At 37.7% G+C, this 17955-nt stretch overlaps 1 protein-coding gene across 5 annotated transcripts in view; it reads right to left on the reverse strand.

Moving 5' to 3' along the window:
- Nucleotides 1-16145, reverse strand: part of RICTOR (RPTOR independent companion of MTOR complex 2) — a 129400-nt gene extending 113255 nt beyond the window's left edge. For 4 of the 5 annotated variants that reach the window (XM_059417025.1, XM_059417022.1, XM_059417023.1 and 1 more), the window contains exons 1-2: nucleotides 16051-16145; nucleotides 15832-15879 (exon numbers count right to left, since the gene is read on the reverse strand). In XM_059417025.1, coding sequence (XP_059273008.1) covers nucleotides 15832-15879; nucleotides 16051-16099 — 97 coding nt within the window. In that variant the 5' untranslated portion in view covers nucleotides 16100-16145. Of the gene's footprint in view, nucleotides 1-8244; nucleotides 8287-15831; nucleotides 15880-16050 lie in introns of those variants that run through there. The other variant, XM_059417024.1, reaches the window with a different exon arrangement.
- Nucleotides 16146-17955: the final 1810 nt, after the last annotated feature.

Here is a 17955-nt window from a genome sequence, read left to right on the forward strand (position 1 = left end):
CAGCTTTGCAATAGAGCCTAAAGTCTGGAATTGTGATGCCACCAACTTTGGCTTTCTTTTTCAATATTCCTTTGGCTATTCGAGGTCTTTTATGGTTCCATGTAAATTTTAGGATTATTTGTTCCACTTCTTTGAAAAAAATGGATGGTATTTTAATAGGAATTGCATTAAATGTGTAGATTGCTTTAGGTAGCACAGACATTTTCACAATATTTATTCTTCCAATCCAGGAGCATGGAACATTTTTCCATTTCTTTGTGTCTTCCTCAATTTCTTTCATGAGTACTTTATAGTTTTCTGCATATAGATTCTTAACCTCTTTCGTTAGGTTTATTCATAGGTATCTTAAATGATATGACTCCTTAATTTCTCTTTCTTCTGTCATGTTGTTGGTATAGTCCATTATATTTGACCACAATTTATATTTGACCAGTTCCTGAACTCCAATTCATCCCCAAAGGAAAAATCAAACAGCAATTTAAAGGGCTGTATTATAAGCTTTAGCAATCTTCAAAAGCAGAATTTTTAAAATCTTTCTAACAGGGACATCACCACTAGAAAGTACATATCCTTTCCAAGGGGACTGCTTAAAGGAAACAGATATTCAAAGGATATAATTTCTAGACTGTCTGCTAAAACAACACATCATTCAATAAACCCTTCACAAAATAATCAAAATATCATTTTAGACCAACCTCTGATCAAGTTGGTCAGCCAAGAGTTTACTACTTCAGCACTATTCTAGGAAAAATCATTTAAAATAGTTGGGGGGAAATATGATGTATTGGTGTGTACAAGAGCAGTAAGTAATATAATCCCAAAAAACATGGTTCAAAATATAGATTTACTGCATTTTGTCATTCCTAATTAATACTATCAAACAAGCATTCACTCAAAATTCACCACTAAAACAAAGCATTTTTGATAGCTAATAATCCATACTCAATGAACTAAATAGTCTAGACTCAGAATCAGCAAGGATCTTCGAAGGTTATTACTATGTTCCCACCTTCAGGGAATTCCAAATTTATTGTTTCCCATATTCCCAGAATAGATACATGAACATTTGAAACATTCTGAATATTTAAAACAAAGTGAATACTAATATTTTTTAAAATATCAACATTTTAAAAATGCACTTCATCAGAAGTTTCTTTACCTTCAGTAGAGTGAATACTTGTTTCACTTTCACATTTACTCTTGCTCTTGCATACTGAAATAAGTAAAATGTTCTTTATTCTACTAATCTATGCTAAGCACATAGTGCTACGTTGCTTTCAAGTATTTAACCAATTTCCTATGCAATACTCAGTTCTAATTTCTTGGGGACAAGTACCAAGAGATGAGCAACGGAATCTTTTTCTATTAAAGCACCACCAACTCAGGGAGAAAGAAAAGCCCTAAAATCCAATGAAGAAGTAAAAGCAAAAACAAAAAACCTTTAACAATTAACATTTATTTCAAATTAAGGAACATAAAACATTATCAAGTACAGCAAAAGACAAATGTCCATTTCTATAGATGTCCTAGTATATTAAAGTCACAAGAAGAAAAACTAAAAATAGAGAAAGAAACAGAAACCAATGAGAGAAATTGAGAAATACAGGGAAAGAGACAAAAGCAATCACTTAAAGACACTTTATAACTATCAATGAAGTCTTCAGCATTCTCACTTAACCTCATAAAGTTCTACTATGTCTACTAAAAAAAATCAATTGCATTACTTTACGACTCTCTCATATGTTAAAAAATAAAGCAGGATTAGACAAGTGTTCTAATGGCCCCTTTTGAGCTCTTAAGAAAGAGAATCATAAAAGACATTTAAACATTTATGCTCCTTCAAGGAGAAGCATTTCTATTTTATACTCTAACAACTTTTCAACTTTGATTAATACTTAAAACTGTATGTTATAAATCTAAAATATTAACACACTGATATTTCTGTATCAGCATATCATTTTAAGTGAAGACCAAGAAATGTTTATCATCCTCCCTTTTTTTCCTATAGAAATACTAACCAATTTCAGTAATCATTCCACCAATTTTTTTAGGTCAACACAAAAACTTTTATTGGACTGGAATTCTAAATTTTTCCCATCTTCTTTCTAACCTGTAGCTTTGAGTTTATTGAGTTCTGATTATACTTTTTCTTTCTTCCTTTTTTTTTTTTTAAAGATTTTATTTATTTATTTTGACAGAGAGAGATTATAAGTAGGCAGAGAAGCAAGCAGAGAGAGAGGGGGAAGCAGGCTCCCCACTGAGCAGAGCCCAACACGGGGCTCCATCCCAGGACCCTGAGACCATGACTTGAACCAAAGGCAGAGGCTCAACGCACCGAGCCACCCAGGAGCCCCTATACTTTTTCTTTAAACAATCATTAAGAAAAAAAAATTCACCTATCTAATGTATTGACTACCACCTATTAAAGCAAAAGATCAGACTAAAAGAGGCAAAAGACTAAGATATTCAGAAAAAGATTTATAGTTTTTAAATAAAGTTGGAATTAACGTCATTATTCCAAACTCTATCCACTCATTCAAATCCACTGCCCATTCAAAAGGAAAGACTATATCCATATCATCACATACCTAATAGATATAAACAGCCTTGGATTAAAATAACTTGAACTCTACATACAACATGGTGATTCAACATAACATTGGGCAAATGAAACCGGATAAAAAAGAGTACATACTGTATGAGTGTATCACAGAAAGTTCAAAAACAGGCCAAACTAATCTATAGTATTAGAAGTCAAAATAGTGGCATCTTTCGTGTGGGAAAGTAGTGCCTCGGAAGAGACAGAACAGGAGCTTCTGAGGTATTAGCAGCATTTTGATTCTTGATCCGGGTTCTGCTTATTCATGTGTTCAATTTATCTAAATTTATAGGACTATACAATTATGACAAACATTTTTTGGATCTGTTTTCTTTAAATAAAAAGTAACTGAACATTTACAGCTCTCTCACAACATTATGTATTTTAACATGTAAAAAGAGAAAAGCATCTAATATCTCCACAGTTTTCAAGGCCCTCAGTACCTTACCCCCACCTTACAATGAATCCAATATGAATACTAAAATTCTATATCTTATTATTCCTCTCTCAATAAAATGTTTAATGCCTTTATTTATGCTCAATTCCTCTTGACTTAACAACATCCTTTTCTTTCAAAGCTGTAACAATGCCCCACTTTCTTTTATTTTTTTCCCAGCTCACACTTATCTTTCCCTTCTCTCATTTCTGTTGTTTTAAATGACCACTAAAGAACACCTAATATATATAGGTATTAGGTACAGATATGTGCCAAACTGTGGCAAAATTGTAATAAATAGTTTACATTTTATTCCCTCAAGTGTCATTTTGAGCAGAGATAAGAAAACGTGCTCAGAAAAGGCAACTTGTCCAAACTCAAAAAACTTCTAAGGGGCGCCTGGGTGGCTCAGTGGATTAAGCCGCTGCCTTCAGCTCGGCTCATAATCCCAGGGTCCTGGGATAGAGCCCCACATCAGGCTCTCTGCTCTGCAAGGAGCCTGCTTCCTCCTCTCTCTCTGCCTGCCTCTCGCCGACTTGTGATCTCTGTCAAAAAATAAATAAAATAAATCTTAAAAAAAAAAAAAAAAGACTTCTAAGAGGCAGCGTCAAGATTCAAATCCAGATTGGACTCTAAAGGCCATGCTTTCAGCTACAGAGAGAGTTAGACTATCTCTATTTTATGTAATTAGCATATTATTAATGTTATTTTGTCCATATTAGTCATATTTTGTACCTTAATATCTATCTTTATATAATCCTACAGTCCATGTTGTATACATAAATACTATCAAGTCATACCTCACCTACCTTGAGCTATATGCTATGAGGCCATGCTATCTGGAAAACAACCAGGAAATAAAAGTAAGCACACCAAAAAACAGCAATAAAGATTCAAAGTATGTATCCTCACCAAGTTTATTCACTACAGGTAACATATATTATTGACAGCAGGGGCCCTTAATTCTACATAATCACAACCTATTGATATTTATTTTCCATATAATATTACCAAGTCCAGTTATATGGTTTCTATTTTATAGCACAGTAAAAGTAAAAAAAGAACTGCTAAACATAGGAATAAGAGTTGCAAAGTAAAGTAATAGCTGAGTATAAGAAAATAGCACATAAGACCAAAAAGAGCAGTCCAATGTCACACAAGGTAGTAATAAATTGTTCTGCCCCCACCATCAACAAAATAATCGACATTCATGATGGCCCCAGCCAAAGAGAAAAGGTTAAAATGTAGTTGATATATTCTTCTTAACAAAGGAGAGAAATATGTAATAGTTATAGAAATAATTATATCAATAATGGCTAAAATGTATATTTCAGAGCTCAACCAGTAACTTTCTTCTTGAGGGCTCCAAATCAACATTATTATAATATACAGCATACTAATTTAATCGCTAATTATTCCAGCAATATGATTTATTTTCTACTGTACTTGTTTTTAGAAAGATTATAAAAGGTTAAGTGTATGGGTTTTAGAATCAAAAACAGTGAATGGGATCTGAATCCTACCTCTCTCTTCTACTGCCAGTATGACCTTGGGCTACTTGGGCTCCCTCTGGGCCCCACTTTCTTCACCAGTTATATAAGGATATTAAAACATATTTTCTACAAATGTAGGAAGACTAAATTAGATAATTTAAGTAATGTTTTTAACAGTTTCCAACATATACTGAAGTTCAAAATACGGTAACTGCTATTTTTTGTAATCAAAGACCATGTCTTAAACATCTAACAACCAGAATAATGCTGGACACATAAGCAGTACTCAGTAAGTAGTTGGGGACTGGCCTGTATGAGAAGAAAAGGTAAGACTCTCTAACAGCACACAGCAGTGTCCAACATGAGTAAACCTATTACTTTTATTTGTGAATATTTACAAAATAAAAATATGAAAGAACTAGGATCAATTACTGAAAATGATTTATTAAATTTTGGTTAATTTGATATAAGAATTTCATTTACAAACTTAGCTGCTCAGCAAAGAAACAACTTAGAATAAGCTACCTATCAATGAAAGGTTTGAGTGATGATGGATGACATCAAAGATTTGTTTTGAATGGGGGAGCTAATAAAATAATTTCTGAAGTTTCCAAATATGCTTAAAAATAAACATAATATGTAGATACACACATACCTCCCTCAATCCATTCATATTCAAAGTATCCTAAGTGAACATTTACTTGCGATATACTTAAGTTAAAAATAACTATACTTATTCTCTACAGTACCTTTAATATAGAAACAATTACTGATGTAAGTAAAAAATTCTTCCTAGGATTCAAAAGTAAGTCTAAACTTTTTAAATAAAATAAAATAACTATCAAAAGAAACAGCAGCATAGTTAAAGGCAACACAACAGCTTATCCAAATTTCTTAATCTTCTTTTTTATCTCCTTTTAAACAATGATCAGCATGTTTTTAAATGTCTTCCATTTCGCTAGGTAAAACAATTATATTTCTGTATTCAAAACAATGGTGAAACATGAACACATCTCCCATGACAAAGGAGAAAAAGGTTACTGTAAGGTTCTTATTAAAATATACAAAGTGATATAAACATTTCTTAAGGCTATGCTAATCTAAAATTTAACTCATTAAAACGTTGTAAAAACTTCTGTTGAGAATTATCCTTACATGACATGAAATCTTATGTAAGAATCTGACCTGCTTTGTATCAAGTTATGGCATTCAACAATAACATTAGAAATCCCAAACTACATCAATAAAATAAAAACACAAGTTATTCTAAATAAAGCAGAAAATAGCTATTTGTATTCAAATATTCCATTATCATGATTTTATGCTAATCATATAATAGACACAATTAAAAATTTATCCACAATACATATAAATAAAACATTCCACAATATTCCACTAGCCACCTGGTCACAAACACAGAAACTGCCATAACTAAATGTTAAGAGTTCACAGCTCACCTACCTCCAACCACTGGAGTCTTCTCACTCTTTCTGCAACTCTATTCCCTTCAGTTTTTCTTTTTCTTTTTTCTTTTTTTTTTTTTTTTTCTTGGGGTAAGGGGGTTGTTGGTGGTGGTGGTGGTGTGGTGAACGTTAGGGAGTATATTATACAGAATTATGAGCAGAGAAAAAAACAGGGCAATTAAAAGTTTTAGTATATGAGGGATGAACATTAAGCATGGAAAGAATAAGCAATACTACCTTAAGATGTGATTTCTCGAAGTATGAGACTATGAGACTAGATAAATATATTTATGTGCACACATCTAAAAGCAGTTAAATACACTTTTATCTGGCAAGTTGCTCCTTCTTAGTAACTAAAAGTAAATTACTTGGCAGTCTTCTTTGTTTACAGCTTCTGTGTCTCTTCACTCTTTATTCGTTTTAAAAAACACATGAAATTACACTGGATTCTGAACAAGATCACTAAAATCCCTGCAAGTGGCAATTCAACTCTCATTTTGCCGCTTTAATAAAAGCAATAATTTCCCCAGTATACCATTTACCCAAATAACTAGAGGGCTGGGTAGGTTGTCTGGATTTAGCAATGAAACATTCCATGTTTTTCAGAATGATCTTAATTTCAAATATTCTATCTCACCATGAGGCCACGTGTTTAAATTCTGAGGTCAGCAAATATGGTCATTTCAGTGTGGAAAGTAAAAAAACACTACCCATCTCATACATAATCTCTACTTCCAAATTACATAAATCTCGAAGTAAGTTTGATAACAAATTTATAAAGCCCTTTGAACATGCAGTATTAATGAAGGGGAAAGGAAACACATATACTACAAAACAATGGAAGAAAAAAAGTCATTTATACTTGGATTTGGAATAACAGCCAAGCATTTATATACTCATAGTCACAAGCACACAATTATTTCACAGTATGCCTAAAAGCTCTCAGTCCAGTACTGTACTACCTTTAAAGGCCAGAAAAGCCCGACTTTAGAGATATAATTAACTTTCAATAATTATGAGAATTATATAATCACCAACTTTTCCTCAACATTACCTTCAAGTATGGAATAATATGCTAGAAATGTTAGTTCACAAAATTAAGTTGCAATTTTTTAAGACACTGACCCAAAGTTCTACCTATTCAAATGCTACCGTTTAATGCAAAAAAGTCTGACAGTCTGACTGGTGTCAAGACTTCTATGAGGTCTTCCCTCTAAGCTATTCCTTACCTATCTCCTCCCATTTTTTGAATTTTCTGAATGCCTCCAGCTTTTGATTCCTTTATAAGGACAACTAACAGGTTCTTCAAATACTACTGTCTTATACTATGCCCTGATACAGGTATATCCCAACTATAATATAAACTTGAAACCAAGAATTGTGCCTTCCTGATTCATGGTAACACTTACTAACCCAATTATATATGGATCAAAAATATGCTGACTGGCATTAACAAACCACTATAAATTCTAATCTTCAAACCATTGGAGCAAAAAATGGCAAAGTAATTGACAGAGTTAAATTCTTGAAAAGGCAGGTAATTAAAAAACTGTCTTCTGTATTTCTTACAAAACTCAACTGAACTTCATAAATAGGATATGTTTGAAGTTCTGGCACACCCCAATTTTATATAAATTTCATCATTACCAGGTACGTTGCTTGGTTTATGCAATCTGCCTGGCTCAAAGACTTTGTAAAAGGGATTTTAAGAATGTACTTAAGTTTTCAGTTCTCTTTCCATCCTATGACTTGGGACATATGTTATATTTGTTTAGGTTTACACAATTATCATCATTTTAGTTTGGCATCTGTATAATTTTAGAAGTATATTCAGATAAAATTTTAAAGTAGCTATTCAGCTTTAACCTGGCCACACTAACAAAAAAGCACAGATAATACAAAACAATGGATGATCCAAAAAGCGTTAACAGTCAACTCTCAAATATTCGCATGTGGTTTACCTAATATACATTTTCACCTATCTATGTTTGCTATTCTAATAGTATTTGCTCAGGAAATAAAAATTGATGCTAATAATTCACATAAAAGAAAAGACACATCAATCTATTGTAGGGGAGGAAAGAATGTAAACTCTTCCCAAGCCACATACAAGTAATGCTATTTAAATTATGTAATTTAGCACTCTTCCGTCATTATTCACCTTTTTTAAGTGCAGGTAAATGAGAGTGGACTGTATTTAGCTTGGTGATAGTCAGAGATACAGACACACAGGCATGCAAACCATTCACTCACCCCACTGTGCTTTTCACAGCCCTATTTTCAGTAGCCTGAGACCTGGGAGGGGGAGGAGGCAGCAAGTCACTGCAGATGATCACTTAAAAGGAAATTGAGAGTTGACTATAATTTACATTTAAAGTGCTATGAAATACCATCACTCCTACATGTAATCATTACTGTTTATGGGAATACTTCTTACAGTGATTTAATAAGGCTGTAATGCTTTCTTTTTAACCTTTTCAATATCCCAGAAACACGGAGATATCTGAGGATCACAAAGACAGCAGATGACAGTGCTACACGTGTAATGTAGTATGTATTTCAGAGATACAGGGAACTGAAGCCCAGAGAGATTAAATAGTATGCCAACATCATCCTTATATTAAGGAAGAGTAGAACGGAATTCTCCAAACACCAATTTCAATGCTACAGTCTCGCAGTCTCTTCAACCAAAACACCCCTCTTGTCTTCTGAGATCATAGTCTTGCTAGTTTTCTTCTCTTGGCCACCTTATTCTCATTTTTTGGTTCTTAGGCTATGCCACTCTCCTCAGCTTATCCTCTTAACATTTAAATCTTTCGCTTTCTCCATTTACATTCTTCCCTGTCTTCAGGCCCCATGCAGAGAACAATCAGATCACAAGTTTAGAACCAAGCCAGTATTTGCAGCTACCTTTTATATATGATTGACTTAATCGCCTGAAATTCAAAGTACAAAGCTTAACTCATTATCATCCCTCCAAAATGGATTTCTTCATTTCATAGCACCATCAATCTCAATGTCCCTCAGGACTGCAAACCTAAAATGTTCTTTCACTTCTACTCTCCTTAATGCTGTACTATTCCATTTCCCATCTCTCTCTCCATTCTGACCTTCAATAAAATGCTTCAATCATTATTATATCACAGATGCTGGGGAAGCTTAAGATACAGTAACGAAAAACAACAGGACAAAGAACGTAAGGCAAGGAGAAGTGATATTTTAAAAAAGGAACAAACAAAATGTAGAAAAGTAGAGGAGGAAGCAATCCCAGTAAATACTCACTTGGATGATTTCTAGACGTTGCAAGTAACCTAGACCTTAAAGAATTAGGACTTCAACAAAGAGTACTGAAAATGAAATTCTAGGCAGAGGAAACCACCTGCACGAGGTCAAGTAAATAGAAACCACATGCCATATGCAAGGAATAAATCATTTTTTCCAAAGCAGATTCTCAACTAGGGGTATAACACAATCTCCAAGGGGAAAGAACAAATATGGGGAGGTAAGTGCTTTGGACTTGCTAACTTTCCCCATCCCTGCTGAAAAGCGCTGTGTGTAAGGAAGGAAGAGAATGTCTTACACAAGTAAACTCTGCACAGGGGCTGACAGAATAGTATGATCAAGACAGTACAGAAGATAATAATTCTGGGGGCGCCTGGGTGGCTCAGTAGGTTGAGCCTCTGCCTTAGGCTCAGGTCACGGTCTCCGGGTCCTGGGATCGAGCCCCGCATTTGCTCTCTGCTCAGCAGGGAGCCTGCTTCCCTTCCTCTCTCTCTCTCTCTCTCTCTGCCTGCCTCTCTGCCTACTTGTGATCTCTGTCTGTCAAATAAATAAATAAATAAAATCTTAAAAAAAAAGAAAAAAAAAGAAGCTAATTCTGGAATAAATCATAAAAGGCCTTCAATGCCAAGTTAAGAAATATGGACTTTATTCTGTGAGCAACAACATGCCAGGGAAGTGTGAGTGTTCTGGGTTTTGTTTTGTTTTTTTTAATTTAAGGGAATGATAAGATCAGATCTACATTTCAGGATAATAATCCTGGCAATCACATAGCAGAGAAAGTGAAGAAAAGGTGACAGAAAAGATTTTACATCATCCAAATGAGATAATAAAGATGTGAACAAGACCAAGACAATGTTATAGGAAAGAACCCATCTCCTTAGGTATTTCACCGGCAATCTGAAGGAACACAGCACCTGAACAAAGATAATCTGTAGGTCTTTAGCTTGATTATTACAAAGGATGGTGGTGGTAACTAGAAAGTTAAAAGAATATGCTTTGGGATGAAAAGTTTTATATATCAGGCCTTTAGATGAGTAGTAGACACATAATACTAATATATTTTGCAAGCTTAAAAGAAATTTAATTATCATAACTATCTCAGCACATGGATTTTTTTTTTTTTCCCAATTCATGGATTTTTGAAGCTCTCATTGTAAAGGCTGTTCAGGGACATAGCACCTAGCACCGTAGGAAAGAAGAGATCAAGGACAGAATCTTAAGGCTCACTTGCTTAAGTAGCTGGAAGACTAGTCAGGGAACACAGAAGGGGCAGCATGAGAGGCAGGAAAAGAAGCAGGAGAATATTTCACAGAAATCAAGTGACATAGTTGCAAGAATAGTAATAGTGTAGTGCCTACAAGTGCATGATCTGCATCACTCACTAATCCTATGACCCTGGCTGAATTACTTAACCTGAATTTCAGACCTTTAGAATTTTAAAGCCTATATCCTCAACTGTAAAATAGGGATAAAAAGAGTACCTCAGTTATTAAAGATTAAGTGAGATAACATATTTTAGAACCTGGAACAAAACTATTAATACAGCAGTAGTTCTAAAATAGAATAGGGAACTTAAAGATGCCAATGAATTTTACATGAGATTACCAGCATCCTTTAAAAAACTATTTTCAGTACACAGGGAAAGCTGTGCTTAGAAGACTAGAGCGGTTAAAGAAGAAAGCTCTAGAATGAGGATGAACTATTCTTTCCATAGAGTCGATGGAAAAACAGATATTTTGTAATCTTTGTCTTTATCTTTCCACACCTCCCACTATCATCTGATGCCTGGTATAGTACTTGATCCATATGAAAGATATAACAAATGATGACTGAACATAAGAAAACTTCCAATAGGAAGGAAGAAATGAAGAAGAAAGAGATCTCAGTTCTACAAAGCATCTTAGAGGAAACAGTATTAAAAGCATAAAATTCTTTTCCAGGTTAGCCTTGAAAGGGAACAGAGATGCTTTATTCCCTGACTCAGGGAACCAGAAGATATATATGTATAAAATACCAAGGAGAGAAGACAGGCACACCCACCTGGCTGGCTCAGTAGGTAGAGCATGTGACTCTTGATCTGGGGTACTGAGTTCAAGACCCACACTGGGCACAAAGATTACTTTAAAAAATAAAGGGAAGGAGTTAAGGGAATTCACATTAGACAGCTTTGACCTTCTTAATAAAGTAAGTTCTCTGCACAGTGTAGTCAGTTTGAAATCTGAAGAAAACAAATTAGTTGATTACTCCATTTCAATATATATTGACCTTCATTTCTAACTCTAACATTCTAGTCTAGTTCACCACCATTTCTTGGATTACATCAATGGAGCTTCCTAGGCAGCTCCTTTTCCTGCTGACTTTTACCTTTCAGAAGGTGTGGTCCAGTCTCTTGGAACCCATGTTTCCTTTCCTTATGTCCACCACTATTCTTATGAGAAGTCAAACATTCTGTGAAGCCTTCTCTAATCCTCTACCCACCAAACAATTCATCACTTTCTCCTCTAGGTTATTTCTGGTCCTTGTACAGTTTGGTTACTTAATTTATCGTTCCATATTGCAATCGCTTAATCTGTTCCAGTAAATACCTAAAAGGGGGAATAACATCTTCCTTATCTTCATTCCTCCAGCACTTAATTCAGCATTTAGTAAATAACAAGCATTCAGTCAACATTTGTTTTGTCTAACTCAAGTCAGTAATCAAACAACATGAGTAATCTATCTGCTCACTAGAAAAAAATCAGAAAACAAAAAGCAGTATTCAAATCTGCATCACTCAGTTAACCTTCCTATCTTTCTAAGTATGAAACAGCAACTAAGACAGCCAATTTCTGTATTCTTTCTAACAGAAAAGTAAAAGAATTGGATAATCAAGAAATAAAACTCAATACTATTACATAAATTCTATTCTGAAAGATTTCAATACAGGTTTGTCCATGTCCTGAAAATTCACTTTGAACACAATGATTAAATTACTGTACAGTAAGAAGAACTTACACAGGAAGAATACCCTGTGTCTTTTCACGTTACTCAGTACCACAAATGTACTATGAGACTGATAAAAAAATAAAGCCAGGCTATCCTTGCAGTGGAAGTGACTAAGGGAAGCTTTTTGGTTTCAAAATAGATATTGGCATGCAAAACAGAGAGAGTATTTAAATTATATCAATAGCAACTATCAGGGACTTTCACAAAATTAAGTAGTTGTTTGAACAAAACTGAAAGCAGCAATCACCAGTAAGTTTACTGTGAGATCTACTGCAGTACTTCAGTAGATCACAGTTCCTAAACTAGATCAAAATTAGTCCACCAACTTAACTGAAGTACACTATGTATGAACCAACTACCAAAACCAAAGCACCTAGAACTCTCCTGGGCCTCAAGAAGTTTGCAAGGCTAGCCAAATCTTTATTACTAAGAAATTTCTGGAGTCAGAGAAAAATTCTAAGGTTCTATAAAGTAAAATACTACATTTTATCTCAAGTACATATGATACTCTTTGCTTAGACCTAATTTACTGGTAATCTCACAGAATATTCCTTTACAGTTGTTATATTCAAGAACTCGGGGCACCTGGGTGGCTCAGTGGGTTAAAGCCTCTGCCTTCGGCTCAGGTCATGATCCCAGGGTCCTGGGATCAAGCCACACATCCATCGGGCTCTCTGCTCAGCGGGGAGCCTGCTTCCTCCTCTCTCTCTGCCTGCTTCTCTGCCTACTTGTGATCTCTGTCTGTCAAATAAATAAGTAAAATCTTTAAAAAATAATTTAAAAAAAAAGAACTCTACTTCAGACAAGCTATACCCAATTAACAGTATGTCTCAAAAAAATGAAAGCCTCAATACCATAATTCCTTATTGTTTATAATGTTCAGAACAACTTTGAAATATTTTAAGTGCAATATAAATAATCACAACTGATTTCATAGTGTGGGAAAACAACTAACGTTTAGTTAACATCACTCACAAAAGTATCAGCTCCTGTACTGAGTATTTTAAGCATTAGTTCATTCACTTCTCACATTCTTAATAGCCCTTTGAAGTTATCTCTCTTTGAGTTGAAGAAAACAAGAGTTAAACAAGGTCAAATAACTTGCCCCACATCACCTATTAAGTATGCCCACTGAGATTAAAACCCAGAACTATTTGACTGTACAGTCTAATCTCTTTTCACTATACATTGAGGGTTCCTTTAGGAATTACAATGACCATGACCTCTGTTTAACAATGAACTCTGTGAGATAGCTACACAATGAATTTCTCAAAGGTTATATAAAAACAATTAAAATGAGATCAAACACTGCCTTCACATTAAAAACATGTAGTTTTGGTTACCCAAACTTTATCTAAAATGTACTGTAATTCAATCCACAAACAGCTGCCTTTCAGCAGCAACCAGACTGCCCAAGAGCTCAAAAACTATTACTAAAGAATAATTAATTCCTCATGAGGCTTCTTGAGGTTAGATCCACAGGACTTTAGATTCACAAACCTTTCAACAATGAAATGTCTGTCTGAATAGCAGTTCCTTGAACAACAGCTTCCCTATATAATAAATTATTTTTTATTCTCATATAGCTTCTCTTACTTGCATATGTCTTTTGCCATCAATTTCAATAGGCTGTGTATATTGCAAACTAAACTATATTTTATCAGGGCAAGTACAAATAGCATTTTTTGCTTGTTGCATTATTCTAAAAACATCTACTGACTATAATGTTCACAAAATGCTCAGGAACTATAACATTTTAAATAGTAAACATACACTTATCTGTGCACTTGAGTAAGTTTGAAGTAAATCAAAGGTATCCAAACAAATTTGTACATTTTTTTACAAACCAAAATTTTGATACCAACCACAGAAACTGCTACATACAGCTCAGCAAACTCAACCTAAAGCACAAATATAACATTTCTAGCACCACATCCAAGCAAACTTTTAAGGAGAAAATTAAGACAGAAGATAAGTTCTCTTTTCACCATCTAAATACATATGCCCATGAAGAAATTAAATCACTAATAAAGTACATCTGTTACAAAACACAAATGTTAATTTTGAACCCTGTGGGAATTTTGTTTTTGTTAGGAAATTTACTAGACTACCACATACATTTCATATAGATTTTTCGTGTGTGTGTTTTAAAGTCAAGTTTCCAAACTGTTACACAAAAGTCAAAAGCTTTACATCTTTCTACACAAATGTCCGTGAAAAATGAACACTAATGAAAAAAAGTTTCAGTTTAGTGCATTAGTAGAAACCCATCTGCCTATTAGCACCAGCATCTAGCTCGCCCAAAACAAAGTCCCTGAACTTTCAGAATAAAATATTCGTACAAAAATGTACTCTCGTAGCTAAACGAAAAGCAGCAGTTTAGTTTATAACAGTTATCTTCCACTGTGAAATATAAAATACAGCAGATAATGCACTATGCTTTAAATACCAGAGATGAGCCTCAACAATGAGCCCGCGTCTGACAAATACTTTAGATAACAGTCATTACGTCAAGTAGAACATGGGTTAAATTTTTCAAATTTTTAATGAACTGTTTACGACTTTCTTTAACTTCCTAAAGTGTTTTTCAGATCTCAGAAAGGAAACTCATTCTATACAGCTGAACCAGCTTACACTCTAGCCGGTGTGAAATATGACTTCTTCGGAATCAGTAGACCAAATCCTGTTTACCGTGGAAGAAAAAAAAAAAAAAAAAAGAAAGAAAGAAAGAAAAACCTTGTATACAACTACTGTTTCTTCAGCGAGATATTGTCGAATACATCCATTACGGTGACGAGTATAAGATTCACTGGCCAGTAGCTGGATTAGATCCTTAAAAACACAACCGCGGGGTTCGCCCAGTTCCCAAGGTGTAAACAAACCCGTCGCCACTGCAGAAGGTAAACAATGAACCTGCAGCGAGGGTGAGGGGGCGGTCTTTGCCAACTACACTCCCAGCCACCGGGGAAAGGGAAACGGGAATGAACTACAGCGTAAACCAGACACTTAACCATAGTCCCCGATTCTAGGTTTCACTACCCAGTTATCAATGCTGCGGGTCCCCCAGGGCGGTGAGCAAACAGTAAAGCAGTCACGCAGGCAAGCAAGAACCCAGCAGGTCCGGCTTCTGCTCTGGGGGACGGGGAGGGCAGGATGTGGTCGCTCTTCCCTCAGACATCCTCCGGCAACCTAAATAACAGCTTCTACCTCCCGCCGGCCGCCTCCAGGCGAATGGCTGCACGAGCTCCGGGATGGGAGTGAAACGCTCCCTCGGGGGTCCAGAACACCCAGACGGTCGCCGGCTCCGCGGAGTCCCGCCTGGCGTTCCGCGGCACCCGCCGCACCCAGAGGCCCGGAGAAAGGCGCGGGGCCAGGGAAGCGGGCACCGGGAAGGGGGATGGGTCCCGGGAGGCTGCCCCGGGCTTGGCTCCCGCGAGCCAGCAGGCGGGGCTCGGGCTCTGCCTCCCGCACCCCCGCCGGTCCCGTGCGGGGCCCGCCCCTGCCCCCGGTCCCCGGCCCCCAGCTCCTCCCCAGCAGCGCGCCCTCGCCGGCGCCCGCGGCGCCCCGCGTTACCTCGGGTCAGATCCAGCGGGACGTTCTCCTCGCCGCTGTCATTCCGCCCTGTGCGAAACAGACACACAGCTCCAATTAGGATTCGCTCGCAGGCCAGCGCCGGCAACCCTGGCTCCGGCCAGCGCCCCTAATCGCTCCCCCAGCCCAGGGCCAGGGGGAGGCAAGGGCCAGGGGTCGCGGGCCCCAGGCGGGAGGGAGCGAGGGTTGCAGCGAGCTTACCTCGTATTCGGAGGTTCTTCAGCGAGCGGCCGCGGCCGATCGCCGCCATATTGACGGGTTTCAGTCACAACACCGGAAACCTCGCCCAATCGCGCGAGAACCCCTTCCCCTCCCCGCGCGCCGCGCCCGCCCCCCGCGGTATCTCCCCCGCCCCTCCGCGGCGGCAGGCGGCGGGTGGTGCCGGCTCTCCCCGGGGCGTGGAGGGAGCGCGGTGCCGACCCAGGGTTTCCATGGGGCTCGCGGCGTGCGCACCCGTCCGCCCGCCTGGGAGCCCCAGGTCGCAGCTACACGCCCGGCCCTCCGAGTGCAAGTCTGCCGGGAGGCGGCATTTCCCACGAGGGGAATCCCATTGATGGGAGATCGCAGCGTGGAGGATGCTTCCCCTCCAGCGCCGCGGAAACTGTAATCGGAGCCGAGGAGGCCGGGATGCGGCCGCACGCCACCTGCGGAAACCATCCTGCCCCGTTCTCCGTCCGGCTTTCAAGCCCTCCCTTCCTTCTTCATCAGTGAAAACGATGTTTATTCAAAAACAAAGCTGCGCACGGTTTTAACGTAACTCCGATCCCTTCCCGGATTCGCTGTGCTCCAACCAAGTTAACACGTAACAAAGTTTGTTTTCCACCCTCGTTGTGACCACCGCACCAAGCAGCCTTGCACTTGATCTTCAAAACCACACTTAGCGGGAGAACCTCTCTAAGAGGAAGTGGTCGGGTGGACGTTTCGTTTTCCACCGCCTGGCGCAGGCCGGGAGAAGGGAATTCGGAAGCGGGCAGCGCGGGGTGGTGGTCCCGGGCGGTGGGGGGAGATGGGTCCCGCGCACGCGCCGGCGCCGGGAGGCCCGGGGAGAGGGTTTCCTCTGCCTGCAACGGAGCGCACGCCGCTGAGGGCTGAGTCGGGTTTTCTGTCTGTGTGGCTCTTGAGCACGGGCTAATGCAGAGGTTGTGGGTTCATATTTTTTTATGCATAAACCTGGGAACTATTAACTGTAGAGATTTCAGTTCTAGAAACTGTTTTGCCTAATTAATATGTATACACCTGGCCTCTGACCCAGCAACTTTCTCTTAAAGTACACTAACTTTAAGGAGAGGGTGAGGGTTCTACCGCCTCCCATCCTCGACGCAGTGCCCACGATAAATAAATGTTCCATAAATAATCGGTTCGATGAGCAAGGTCCGGCTTCTGCTCTGGGGGACGGAGTCCTTTATTCCAATGCTCGTTTTGGTGTTAAAAAAATATATATATTGGAGCTATAATTGGCGTTGTTAATAATAGTGAACAATTGGAAGCACAGATGACCAAAAGTAGGGATTATGCAAATTATTACAACCATAAAAATGGTGTAGGTCTTATATATTTATAGAAAATAAGGTTCATGATTTTAAGTCCAGCAGCAGATTACAAAGTTCCCCCTTTTTATACACGTTTAAAACGTATAAGTTAAAATTAGGCGTTATAAAATATTTTACATATCTCTACATAGAAAAGAGTCTGAGAAGATATAGATCAAAATGTTAACTTACTTTTTTCTCTTCAGTTGTGTAATTACACATACGGTTTTTGTCCCTGTTTGCTGTCTGTACTCTAAATGTCCTGTAATTAATGTATGTCTAGTATAAAACAAGCAAAATAAAAGCAGCATACTGTAGCATCATTAGAAAATAAAAGAGGAATACTGCTTCCTTAGGAGACAATCCTCATCCATACATTCCACATCCTTTTCTTATTAAGTCTACGGTCAGATATCTGTTCCTGATATTGCCCTTGTATTCAATGATGCAACACAATTAGAGCGCCTTTTAAAAATGTCTCCTGACATACCACTAATAATTTTGATAACAACAAATTTTGCTCTTTCTCTTGTAGCTTTTAGGTCTTGGTGCAAATTTATTGATTCTAGTTGCAACC

The sequence above is a fragment of the Mustela nigripes genome, chromosome 12 (assembly GCF_022355385.1).
Source record: "Mustela nigripes isolate SB6536 chromosome 12, MUSNIG.SB6536, whole genome shotgun sequence".
NCBI classification, from domain to species: domain Eukaryota; kingdom Metazoa; phylum Chordata; class Mammalia; order Carnivora; family Mustelidae; genus Mustela; species Mustela nigripes.